The sequence below is a fragment of the Talpa occidentalis genome, unplaced genomic scaffold (genome assembly GCF_014898055.3).
Source record: "Talpa occidentalis isolate TD23 unplaced genomic scaffold, MPIMG_talOcc4v2.1 talOcc4.6, whole genome shotgun sequence".
Taxonomy (NCBI): domain Eukaryota; kingdom Metazoa; phylum Chordata; class Mammalia; order Eulipotyphla; family Talpidae; genus Talpa; species Talpa occidentalis.
This window is the reverse complement of record NW_023604972.1, coordinates 7752841-7765891: the sequence shown is the minus strand read 5'-3', so window position 1 is coordinate 7765891 and position 13051 is coordinate 7752841. Positions and strand designations below refer to the sequence as shown.

The following is a 13051-nucleotide window of genomic DNA, read 5'->3' as shown; positions in this document are numbered from 1 at the left end:
GGCCGCTCCCCAGGCGCGCACGCCGGCGGCCCAGGCCCGAGGAAGGCTGCCCGGCCTCCTCGGCCTGGGATGCCCACCGCGGGCGGGGTCGGTCGCCGCGGAGCCCGGAGCCTGGCGCCTCCCACGTGTCCGAGAGCGCCGCGCCCGGCCGGCGCGAAGCTGTCCACGGCCGGCGCTCCCCGCGCGAGCTCTCCGGTGGCCGGCGACACCGCACGCGCGGGGCGCGGCGCGCAGGGCCCGGGAGGCACGTGCGAGCGGCGGGCGCCTCGCCGCAGGGTGCGGGTGCCCGCGGAGCGCGGGCGGCGGGAGGCGCCCCGGCCGGGCAGGGGCCGCGCGGCGGTGCGGACGGGGGACTGCAGTGCCCGAGACGGCCCCGCGCGCGCACGCACGTGCCCCGCGGGCGGCGCGGACCCCGGCGAGAGCCCTGGAGGGCTGCGCGCGTTCCGCGATGGCTTCTGCCCTCAACAGCAAGATCCACGCGCCCGGGACTTGCCCGGGCTCCAAAGCCGATGCCCGCGGCGGCGCGGACTGGAGAACCGACTGCGATCCCGAGATGCACGTGAAAATGTGCAAGAAGATCGCCCAGCTCACCAAGGTAGGAGGAAGGGCGAGGGCTGCGCGCCGGCCAGCTGGGCGCCCGGGGCTGCCCAGGGAGCGCGGGCGTGCCTGGGGAGGCCCAGACCGAATCCCGGCAGAAACTTTGAGGCCAGCCTGGAAGGTCGCCGCCCTCAGACGTGGTGACTTGACCTTCCGGAGGCACCTGCCCAGAGAGGGGGCCAGGAGCCTGCCCAGGAAACTCCTGCAGCCTGCGCTGCGCAGGTGGCCGGGGTGGCCGGGGCTCCCACGGTGGGAATGTGGGGGGACCAGGATCGGTGATGGGGTGTGCGCGCGCGTGTGTGCGCGCGTGTGTGTGCGTGTGCGTGTGTCTTTGCTGGCTGTGCTCAAGTGATCGTGCCTGGAATGTTTTGATTTCATTCATCGCTGTAGGGCGGTCATGTGGGCTCTGTTTAAACACTTGATTCATTTATTCGTTCAACAAATATTTGAGCGGTTCGTTGAGTGCCAGCGGCTTGCGTGGCACCGTACTAGACCTGGAAGGCAGCCCAGGGGACTTACTATCAAATTGCATGTGGATGTATGTAGGAGTTTAAACCTGGAAAAGCACCATTCACTATTTGATTATGGAATTACGAAGGCCCTGGGGAGGTCAGCCAGCTTCTCCCTACCCTCATTCCAGCGCATAGATTGAATCTCCCCAGACCAGCGAGAAAATGCCCCCCACGCCCTCTGTCAACCCTCTGCCACTTCCCCTTCGTGGGCCTTGTCCATGAAAACAGCACCCCTCCCTCTCTGTCCTGTATACACCTCCCCAATGGGTGAATTTAGCTGTTTGCCTTGGGATTTCCTTTTGCTCTGGAGATAAACTTCTGTCACCACACCTGCTGTCATGGAAGGTCAGATGCAGGCTCTGTCCTATAGTGCTTGGGACAAATCATCTTCCTCACTACCCAGCCCCTCCCCCCAACCAGGACCACAGGCAGTTTCCCCCTGACTGTTTTGCCAGAAGGAAGAAGCATAGAGGGCTGAAATTGCCCTTCCTATGAACTTCTTTTTCTTTGTCTAGGAACCTATCTCCAGTAGTCTCTTGAGTCAAGGATAGGGAAAAAAGGGGAATTGGGGATACCCTTTGGAGGGTGTGGCATGCGGGACTGGCATCACTGAGCTAATCGACATTCATGGAGTGACACCCATCCAAAAAGGTACCCATTCAAGGTGCTGAGCACAGTATAAAGGCATCTTCTCTACCTGCAAAGAATCTAAAATACTTTTGGAGACATGGGGTTTGAAATATGCAGACAAACCCAAAAGACACTGCTGTGTAATCTAAATTGGGTGTTTTAAATTATGAAATAAAATAGAAATAGAAGCAAAGGAAGGCATTCTGGGCAGGTTCTTATGGAAGGGACAAACCTTGAATTCAGTTTGAATGTATGGAGTGCCTACTATGTGCCAATTGCGGTGCTCAATCTTGATGGCACAAAACTGAATAAGACGTGGCCATGCACCCTGTGAAGTGACAAACCCAGTGACAGCTCATCTCCTTAAATGTGGTAAGTGGTCCACTCGTTCATCTTCATGACATACCTCTAATAGGCCAAGCATTGAAGATATGTGGTAGTGAAGAAAGCAGGTATGATCTGAAGCACGGTAGGAGTTTTCTCAAAGCATATTCTGCATTGGAAATCACAATTAATTCTTACGTGGTGCTCTCTTTACCATGTTCCATGCTAGTTGCTGAAATTAGGCATTTTTGAGATTGATAAACCACCTTTCTTTTGGCTTTTGCATGACATATTTTTCATCTCTTTGTGTTTAATCTTTGCTAAGGTTTTGTTTTTTGTTTCTCTGACAGGTGAATGTAATCCTTGTGTATTTATTGTGAATACTAATACATTTCGGCCTTTTTTTTTCAATCCCATTTTATATTTTTTCATTTGCTACCATTATTCATTCTTTTTCTTCCTGCTTGCCTCCTATTAGATTAGCAAAATGATCAATGTTTCTTCATTTTCCACTGCTGGCTTGAAAGCTTTAGGCTTTATTTCTGTTCTTCTCAAAATTGTCTTTTATTTTGACACATGCTTTTTTATGACATAATTTGTCTAAGAAAGTTATCATGTAATTCTTTAACCCTACACACTTCGCACACTCTACCCATTTAACAGCTCCTGGCCCCATCTTATCATTATGTGCAGTCTTTTTTTTTAAATCACTTCTGTAGTCAAAAATTTAAGTTTACTGACATTTCTTTAATTCTGCTACTATTTTTTCCCATGAATCCAGAGTCTTCCTATTGGGTTTGTTTTCCTTCTAGCTTAAGTTCATCCTTTAATGATTATTTCTGTAGGGCTCTTGGTGGTAGAGGGAATTCTGTGTGTCTCTGTAGTTGAAAATGTCTTTATTTGGTCTTCGCTGTTGGGTGATCACTTAATTGGTTATAAATTTCTAGTGGACAGCCTCATCATGTTACAGGATGACAGTACTCCACTGACTGCTGACACTAATTGTTGCTGGTACAAATTCTACCAATCTCATCATACTAGATAATCTGCCTTGAGAGCATTTCAGATTTAGATTTGTTTATCTTTGATATTCATCAGAGCCCTCCAGTTGTTTGTATACTTTCTATGGAGAACTCATACTCTCTTTCATTCTGGAAAATTGTCAGTGATTTTTCCCTTCATTCTGCCATGGCCTGCATCCTTTTCTTAAACAGACTTCCATACCCTAAATGTTATTAAAAATGTTTTTTTACCCTCTGAATTACATCTGAGTGATTTCTTTAATCTGTCTTTTTATTTGCCTGTCCTCTAAAGAGTTTATCAGTCCCAGCTATTAAGTTTTAGAATTTCAGTAGTTTTATATTTAATTCAAAAATTGCAGTTATTCTTTCCTTTCTGTCTGACTTTGAGAATTTAATTTTTACAGTTTGATTGAAGTAGAAATTATATGTCATAAATTACACCTGTTTTAAGAATACAAATCAATACTTTTTGGTAAAGTTATAAAGCTGCCAAGCCACTAAGTATAATCATAGAACATTTCCACCAACCCAAAAATATTCACCCTTCATGTCCATTTACAGCCCACCCCACTCTGGGTTGCCATTAATCTTTTTGTCTCTATAAGTTTGTCTTTTCTGGACATTTCATACCAGTGAGATACTATAATATGTGCAATTTCCATCTACCTTTTTTTCACTTAGTTGTTAAATCTTAGCATGATATTTTTACGTTTTTTCATGTTGCAACATGTATCATTCCTTCATCCCTTTTTATTGACAAGTAGTATCCCATTGTGTGGATGTGGCACATTCTGCTTCTCTGTTCAGCAGTTGATAAACACTTGGTCTATTTCCACTTAGGAGCTATTATGAATAATGTGCTACATTACGTTCTTGTGCAAGTCTTTGTATGGACACAAAGTTTCATTACTCTTGGGTAGATACCTAGGCATGGAATTGCTAGGTTGTGTGGTAAATTTATGTTTAACTTTTTAAGAAACTGCCAAACCACTTTCCAAAGTCACCACACCATCTTACATTGTCCAGAAAATCTAGTTACACCCCCAGGCACCTGCTTCTCAAACCACAGAGACGGATGTTTTTTTCCTTCCTCCACCATGGGTGCACTTTCCGATCTGTCCTCTTGCTGTTTCCTCTCCAACATGTCTTCATCTCTGAAGTTGAATCCTACTTATCGTCTTTCAAGTCTCACATCCCCCAAGAAAAGCCTTTGAAGAGCTTCTATTATTAATCATGTATTAATTGTGCATTAGTTATTATTCATCTTTCTGCTTTTCCCATGTGAGGGGGAATGTATGTATTAGTTGATGAGGCTGAGAGTAAGAACTGGGTCTACAGAGCTTCTCTTGTTCCTTCCTTGCTTCTGGCTCAGGGAGTGACTGAGCACACACTCGACTATAGATTTTGCAGGGTGCAGTGCTGTGAGGAACAGCTTCTTGACCCAGCCTTGTGACCAGGTGGGTAAATACTGGGGAATCCAGCTTGCCAGGGGGTATAAGCATATTCTCCAGTGTTACTCTTATTGGTAACATAGTATTTTGGTATCAAAAAAAGTTTGACACCTTGATTTTATATTCCTATTACTTCAGTGGAGAGGAAGGATTTTTTTTCTTATTAGACTTGCCTAAGACCCAATACAAAGAATTTAGGATAAGTCCAATATTGAGACTTTGGTGAGGTGTTATGGTAACAAATATTTCCATCATTTGAGAGAGTATCTTTAGCTGCAAGTGGATAAGCTTTGAGTGGAAGTGAAATGTTTATCTGTAGATCCTTCCCTCCTACTGTGAACATATTGCAAAATTTCCTGAGAAAGCTTCCCACTCTGGTCTGGTCTAGCAGGCAAAAAGATACAGCGATTTTCACAGACTTAAGAATAAACTTCATCTTGTTGCTTATACAGGAATTCTGCTGCCTTGATGTACAGCCAGTCTTTTCATACCCAGTGATGAAAAGGAGCCAGATAAAGAACATCTAACAATGGGTACCTAGATTTTGCATCTCTGCAGCACATTCTTTATAAAGGAGGGAGGTAAACCCTGCTTGGTCTTCCTCCAGCATCAGCCTCTCTTTAGGACAGGACAGCTTAGAACTGGAAGCCTCTCCTGTCAAGAATGATTACATTCTTAATGCCAGTGATTCACCATTCCTACCTGTGTAAACTAAATCCAAACTTGTGTTTATTGGAAAGCTCTCATGTTTATGCTAATAAGTACAGGTGCAAATGAAATAGGGTTCCAAAGTGAAGAGGCTAGGAGAGCTCACAAAGTTTGGGGATGGACCTGGACTACTCTTCCTGCTGCTTCTGACATGGCTAGTATCAGCTGACATGCCATCCACTCCAAGGGACCAACTTTCCTTATCTGTAGTTGGAAAAAATACCTTTGTTGTCCTTGGTGATTTGTTGTGACTTTTCCATGGCTTAAGGAATGTAAGTTTAAGCCTGGGCAGGGCAGAGCAAAAGCTTGTCAGATGTCAGTTTCCCACCCCCTGATGAACTGGAGGAGCTGGAGGGAGTGCAGAGGGACAGGACCGCTGTCCAGTTGTCAAAACCAGCCTCATGGAGCAGAGCCAGGCCTCCTCCGGGGCCAGGAAGCCAGGCCAGGATCCTAAGGCAGGAGGGGCGGGGCCTGTCCCTTGGGCGTCCTCAGGAACAGGCTGCCACTTGAGCCCTGTGTTTTCGTGGCTTGAAGGTATGGACATTTTATTGCACCCTCTGACTCCCTGAGTGTCTCCAAAAATATCCTGCTTGCCGGAGCTTGTCTGGGGACAGACGTTTATGCAGTCATATACCAATTTGTTTTAGGATTCTGGATTTGAAACTGCAGATCTGTTTTAACAAGCCCGCTCTGTTAGCATTGTTTTAATTTAATGATGCAATTCATGGTGTAAAAGAGGGCCATCTCCAAAAATCCTTTTTGTCATTAAAAATGTTGGAAGTGCACTGTAAGTTGGGTGTCTTTGAGCCCTCCTAAGATGCCTCCTCTGGCGTAATCATTCCAGTGTCTGCCACTGTCCTTTGCCCCTAATCTTCCTCCAAGCCTTTCTCCACACAGCAGCCTCAGTGAACTTCAACCCGAATTAAACCTCCATCCTCTGCTCATGGGAACCTATAAGGTGGCAGCCACTTTGGTAAACAGTCTGGCAGTTCCTCCAGCAGCAAACAGAGTCATCATAGGACACATCAGCCCAAGAGGGGTGACGCAGACTCCCCCACAAACATTAGCACTCAGTGTGCATAGCCATGTGATTCAGAAAAGCTAAAAACTACAAACACACTAAACGTCCCTCAGTTGAGGACTCGATCAATGAAGTATGATCCAATGCACAATGGGAGGCGGTGGTTAAGGGGTGAGGGGGGCTTTTGGAGGAGAGGAAAGTATAGAAATATTAAAAAGTCAATTATAGTGATGATTAGACAATTCTGTGGGCATGCTGAACACCATGGATACACTTATATGATTTAAGTGTGCAAATTGTATGATATGAGAATTAAATGTCTATAAACTTGTTAACAGTAAAACAAATAAACCAAATTGGGCCTTTCCTTATTTCAATCCAGTTCTGAAGCGAATCTTGGTGACTTTACCCCCTAAAGAAATTATCAACCCAGCTCCATTTCTATCTCCACCTTAGTCCAAGCCACCTCATCCCTGGCCCCTTAGCTGCTGCTGTGGCCTCCTTGTGGTCCACCCTTGGCCCCTGTCACAGTGGCCAGAAGTGTCTTTTAACAGATAAGCCAGAGCTTGTCATTCTCCTGTTTGTGAGCCACGACTGGCTTCCCATTTCACCTGGAATAAAATGTGTTCACCTAGAGTAAGTGCTTTGTCAAGGTCACTTGAGGTTGAGCTTGGAAGAGCCTGGTGGAGTAATGAAATGAGCAATAAATGGCTTTGCGAAGGAGGGCACCGCTGGTTAACCGCAAGGCTTCGTTTTTGCTGAGCAGATACACAGAGTTAGGACTAGAGCTGAAGTGCTCCAGGCAGTACAGGAAAGATTCATCTTCCCACAGCAGTTTTCCTGTTTCTCCTTGTGTTGCCTTCAGTTTCCCTAACAAGTAAGGACCCCTCAGGCTTGCAGGGGTGGCCAAGGCAGCAGGCTTAGTTTCCCCTTGCCTCTGGTCTGGATTTGCACTCTACTGAAGACGTCATGATGATGAGGAACACCCAGGCATTTGTAGGTGATTGAAGTGTAAGGAGCATGCTCTGCGGAGGCTGGGGGTGGGTGAGCTCTTGACATTCCCAAGGCCAGGTTTGTCTAGATCACCATTTTAGTAAAGGCAAACCAGTTCCACGAAAGCAAAGAAGAACCTGTTTCTGACTTTTGTTCTCTCCTGCAGGGCTTCTGCCCTTGAGCAGCATGCCCCTCAAACATCTGCTTTTCCTTGTGCTTGCAAACTCACTAATGGCATTTTCCCAGCGACCCAGAAATAGAAAATTACATTAAAAGGCTTATCATTAAACACAATACAGGTCTTTATGTGGAAGAAGGATGGCCTCTGAATAAGAGTCCATTAGGGCTGCAGGCCTGGAAAAAATGGGTCAGCTTTCTTTTAAGAGAGAAATTAATCCAGCAAGCAAGAGCCAGCAATACTGCCGACATTCATCCTGCAAAGCTTTTCCTCTTCAGGTTGCCAAAGTGCTTCTGTCCAGACTTGCTATTCCTGTCCTCAGCCCCCTGGAGCAAGGCCTATTTGTCCGGAGCAAGCCTATCAAATTATCTGGAGACAGCCTAAATAAATAGAAGGGAGCAGATTAAAAGTGAGTATAGGGCTGTGTGTGTGCAGTTGGGTGTGTGTGCGCACATGTTCAGTCTGAAGATGATCTATCCCAGGCCTCAGGAAAGAAGAGCTACACTCTTCCCTTTGGTGAATTCTTGTGTCATTTTCACAGACATGGCTCATAGCAGGGCCCATGAGATGTTGTCCCCCAAAAAGACCGATACAGAGAAGCTTGTTTCCAGTGTAGGAGGTGAGTGCTCAGAAGGACTGTCCAGTGTCCAGTCTCCTCGTTGTGAGTGACCCCACACACTGGTGCCCAGGGCATGGTGGGCTTTTGGTAGCTGTGCTTGGCAGTCAAGGGAAGAACCAGCACTGAGCCACTGTCCCCCTGGGAAGAGGACATTCCCACATGGAAGATGTAAGGAGTGTGTAAGGCGTTCAAGGAAGGAGCTGTCTTACAGGCAATATGTTGTACAGTTGTGTCAGTTTGGATGTTTGCACTATCGTTCAGCAAATACTCAGTCCTGTCCCCCAGATGATGCCATGTACAGAGACGACTTCCTCATCCCGTTCAAGGCGGGCTTCCCCTGAGACTTGCTCCAGTGTGTGCAGGGTAAGCTGTGAACCTGGGCAGAGGCCCTCGATGTGCTTGTGCCATGTGGCGGCCCTGAGGGAAGCATGTGCCAAGCGCCCCTGCCCCCAGCCTGGCCTAAAGGGAGCATGAGAACTGAACTCACAGTCTGAGCCCAGCCAAGACTGAAACCTGAAATCTGAAATGTCAGCAGATGCACTCAGCTCAGTTCGGCCTAGAACAGCTCAACCACAGTTCACCTCATGCGAATAATTGCTTCTTGTCCTAAGACACTAGGCTCTGGGGTGGTTGCTCTGCATCCTTCCTGTGGGCTGTCCTTGTCTGAAACAGTCAAGCTGGAGCTGATGAAGGATAGCTGGGTTGAAGAGTCCATTTTAGCAAGTATCACTCAGAGGAGAAAGTCTTTTTGTTCATCTACTCATCTATTTGGTGTGAGCTGATTCTGGTCCGGGTTCTTCAGCTCACTAGAGGAGATAGGTCGAGATCCTTGTGGAATAGGTGTCCTAGTAGGTTTCCAGGGAGAATATGCTGAGTGAGAGAGGAAAGCTGTTGACAGCAAACCTTGGGGATTGCCAGCCTGTGAAAGAGAGCCCGAGAAAGAGCTTCAGAGAGGTCCATGGGCACAGGTGAAGGTGGCCATCAGGAGAGCTCCCAAGAGGGAGTGTTGACATGTGGTGGGGTGTGAAAAGAGGGAAGGTGATCACTGTCACCGGTCACTGGTGGCCTGGGTGTCTTATAGGGATGGCTCTCCTGGGTGAGGAGAGCCCAGTACAGAGAGTTGGATGTTGGCATCTGTTTGAGTCAGCCCAGGCTGCCATAACAAAATACCATAGACAGAGGCCCTCGAACAATACCAGTTCATTTCCTCCCAGTTCTGGAGTTTGGGGGTGGTGGGGTGGGGGGTGGGGAGGGGGACAATATCAAGGTGTTGGCTGGCTTGGTTGTGGTCAGGGCCTATTCCTGGCTTGCAGACAGTGTCCTCTCCCTGTGTCCTCACTGGGCCTTTCTGCTGTAACATGTGGAAAGATCCCTAGAGTTTCTACTGCTTATTTGTTTTCACCTACTCTCACACTGTCATTTATTTTATCAAGACCACACTGATGAACACAGCATGGCCAGGTCTTTGCTCTTTACGCAACGTTGCAGTGAACATGAGCTGTGTGGAGATTTCTGGACCTATAAACATAGAGCTTCCATATGATCCAGCAATTCCACTCCTAGGTATTTACCCAAAGGACACAGAAACAGTAATTCCAAAGGGCACCTGCACGCCTATGTTTATAGCAGCACTCTTTACAATAGCTAACCTATGGAAACAACCCAGATGCCCAAAAATAGATGACTGGATCAAGAAGATGTGGTGCATATACACCATGGAATATTACTAAGCATTCAAAAAAGATAAACACATGCAGTTTGCAGCAACATGGATGGAGCTGGAAGGGATCATGCTCAGCCAAATAAGCCAGAAAGAAAAAGAAAAATACCGGATGGTCTCACTCATAGCAGGAATTTAGAAAACCTAAATAAGAGACCAGGAAAAAGACTAATCAATGCAAAGTAATAATCAAAATCAACAAGCAACTATAAACAAGAGACACACTATGGGGCGGGGCGGGGGAGGGGGAGGAATTAAGGAGGGACAGGGAGGGGAAGAACTAGAGTCAAAATAAGGGGGGGTGCAATTGTATGGGGAATATAACCAAAATGAAAATGTATACATTGTAGTACAAAGATGAAAAATGTTGTAAAAATTACATAAAATAAAATATTTAAAAAAAAATTTCTCCTGCTTATTTGGCAATGGATATCCAAATCAACTAGAATTGATTAATTTTTTCTGACCTGGTAGATGGAAGTGATATATAGATATATTTTTTAATGTGTCAGGTTGCTTTTTACTTAATCATGCTTCACAGAAAGTATAACAAGGCAATAGCTAACAACTGCTGAAAGCTAACTTTTAATGTCTTCCTCTCCTTATAAAGGCGCAATCCTATTGGATCAGGGACCCTCCCTATGACCTCAGTTGACCTTAGCGACCTCCTAAGGGCCTCCTAAAGGGGTTCAGGGCTTCAACATAAATGTGGGGAGGGGCACCAATTCAGTCCACAACAGCATCAGAAGACCGGGTTCTGGTTCCAGCCTTACTACTTGCCTAGGTCTCCCTTGGAACTGCCCCCGTGAACTCACAGGGGTTCCCACTGCACTCAAGTCAGATTTCCTTCCAATCTGGAGGAACAGGAGAGGATGCCTACTCAGACTCATACTACCCCAAGGAAAAATAAACTGAATTTAAAATGCATTGTCTTTCTGCCTGGGGGATGTTCTCAATTCCTGATCCTCCTTTTCCCAGTTATCTTGTATTCCCATTTGTATTAAGCTTATTTGACTGTCTTACCTATTAAATCAGGTTAACTATCTAAGAGAGAGAGAAATTGAAATCAAACAGCGCCATGGGTGTGCCAGGCCCGGCTGCTGTGGGAAGGACTAGTGTGCAGAAAACCCCGGGCAGCATGTGGCTGTCACTCAAGCTGTCTCCCGCTGAGTGCCATCAAACAACCTCCCAGAATCTTATTTATCACCCCTTATACCTCGCCATGGGAGCACCCTCACTTACGCAATAAAAATGACATGTCACCCTTCAGCTGATGCTTCCGCACGCACTAGGGGTCAAAACTATCTCTTCCTCTCACTTTGGAAAAATTGCACCTGTCATATTTCTGAAACAGATACAAAAGCATGGACCCTGGAAAAACCCAGGTGTCTAAATTATCTTCACGGCAACAGACAGCATCTTGGCTGTGGCTACAGGGAGATAGGCACTTAGCTTCTGGGTTGGTTGATTCTAGGATGCAGGAGCCCAAGCTGAAAACAATCATGTGAAATATTATCCAATTGCACTGCCATTCGTTGCCAGGATTGGATGAGTGGTCAATGGTGGCAAAACTGATACTGCGATTTATCGTGAGATTGCTGCCACTGAAAACATAGACGCCGAGTCCCTTTTAAGTGGCTTGTTTTTGAAAACAATTTATAATTACATTAGTAGTGACAAAAGGAGCCAATTTTAGCACCTTACTACACTCCTTGTGCTAGAAGTGACCTGGAGATAATTTAGTCTTTCCCCCAGTTTGCAAACTGGAGGTGAGCAGAACCCAAAGGCTTCTGTGAGGTCACAAGCTGGTTCATAGCAGGGCAGGGCTCTTTGGGAGGGAGAAAGAGGCCATTAATTTTGATTTCAGTGTGAGGTTGGAGATATTCTGAGCCACCCAAGTCAAAATATCATGGAGACAGTTGGCCATTTTTAATGGTTTTTTTAAGAGTGAGGTCAGAGTTTGACTTACAGATTTGAGCCACTGTCATTTGAGCATCTATAAATTTCTGCATCTAGATTATTTATTATAAATAAACTGGGGCTTATTTCTTCTTCTTTTTTATTGAGGCAGCATTAATTTACAATACTTTAGAGATTCCAAGATTGTATTTTCTCACCGCATCACCACCAAATGTCATTCATCCTCCACCACCAACCTTCTACCCATTTGCTCCTCCTCTGTCCCTCTGGTAACCACCATTCTGTTGTCCGTGTCTAAAGGTTTGTTTTTGTTTCCTTTATAGTCCACAAAAGAGTGAAACCAAACAGTATTTGTCTTTTTCCTTCTGACATTTCATTGAACAGAATTCCCTCAAAGTCCATCCATGTTGTTGCAAGTGGCAAGATTTCATCTTTTTTATGGCTGAGTAGTACTCCATTGTGTATGTGTATCAATTCTGCTTAATCCATTCCTCTGTTGTTGGGCACTTGAGCTATTTCCATACTTGGCTATTGTGAGAAGTGCTGCAGTGAACATGGGGGTGCTTATGTATTTTTGAGTTAGTGTTTTCATATTCTTCAGCGAATACACAGAGGTGGGATTACTGGATCATATAGTAGTTCTATCTTTCATTTTTTGAGAAACCACCGTACTTTTTTTCCCTAATGGCTGCACCAGGGTGAGTGTTGTTGATCATCTCACTCACACATATTTCAAGTATGTGCTGCAGAGGCTGGAAAGCTTAAAATCATATTTCTCAGAATTCCTTGCAGCTGAATTTTCTTTTTTTTTAAGATTTTTTTATTTATTCATACAAGAGCTGGGGTACAGGCCAGAGATGTGGAGGGTGAGAGGATTCACCAGAGATAGAGCAGGGAACAGAACAGGCAGACTGACCGAAATACACTGCAGAGGGGGGCAGTGGGTGAGTCAGGAGAGATCTGCTGCGCCATGTGGGTCACCTCACCTCCTTGGCAGGGGAGCAAACTCATGCTGCAGAGGCTGCAGATAGCTTCATAGGTTGAGTCTCAACCTCTTGCACCACCAGGGAGGCGCCTGAATTTTATTTTTTGTGTGTGTGTGTGTAGAAGAACTGGGGTATAGGCCAGAGGTGGGGGTGGGGAGTGAAAGGATTCACCCAAGACAGAGTGGGGAGCAGAACAGGCAGATTTACTGGAACACACTGCTAAGGCGAACAGTGGGTGAAATAGGAGAGGTCTGCTGTACTATATGTGGGTTAGCTCCCTGGCCGGGGATCAACTCAGGCTGTGGCAGTGATAACGCTGAGACTTAACTCCTAGGCCAGCAGAGAGGCCCTGAATTTCCTTCTTTAAAAA

General features: G+C 46.1%; 1 protein-coding gene across 1 annotated transcript in view; it reads left to right on the top strand.

The window, feature by feature from the left end:
• Positions 1-448: 448 nt before the first annotated feature.
• FAM184B (family with sequence similarity 184 member B) overlaps positions 449-13051 on the top strand; it is a 63310-nt gene continuing 50707 nt past the window's right edge. The window contains exon 1 of the mRNA XM_037530548.2: positions 449-595. Coding sequence (XP_037386445.1) covers positions 449-595 — 147 coding nt within the window. The remainder of the gene's footprint in view (positions 596-13051) is intronic.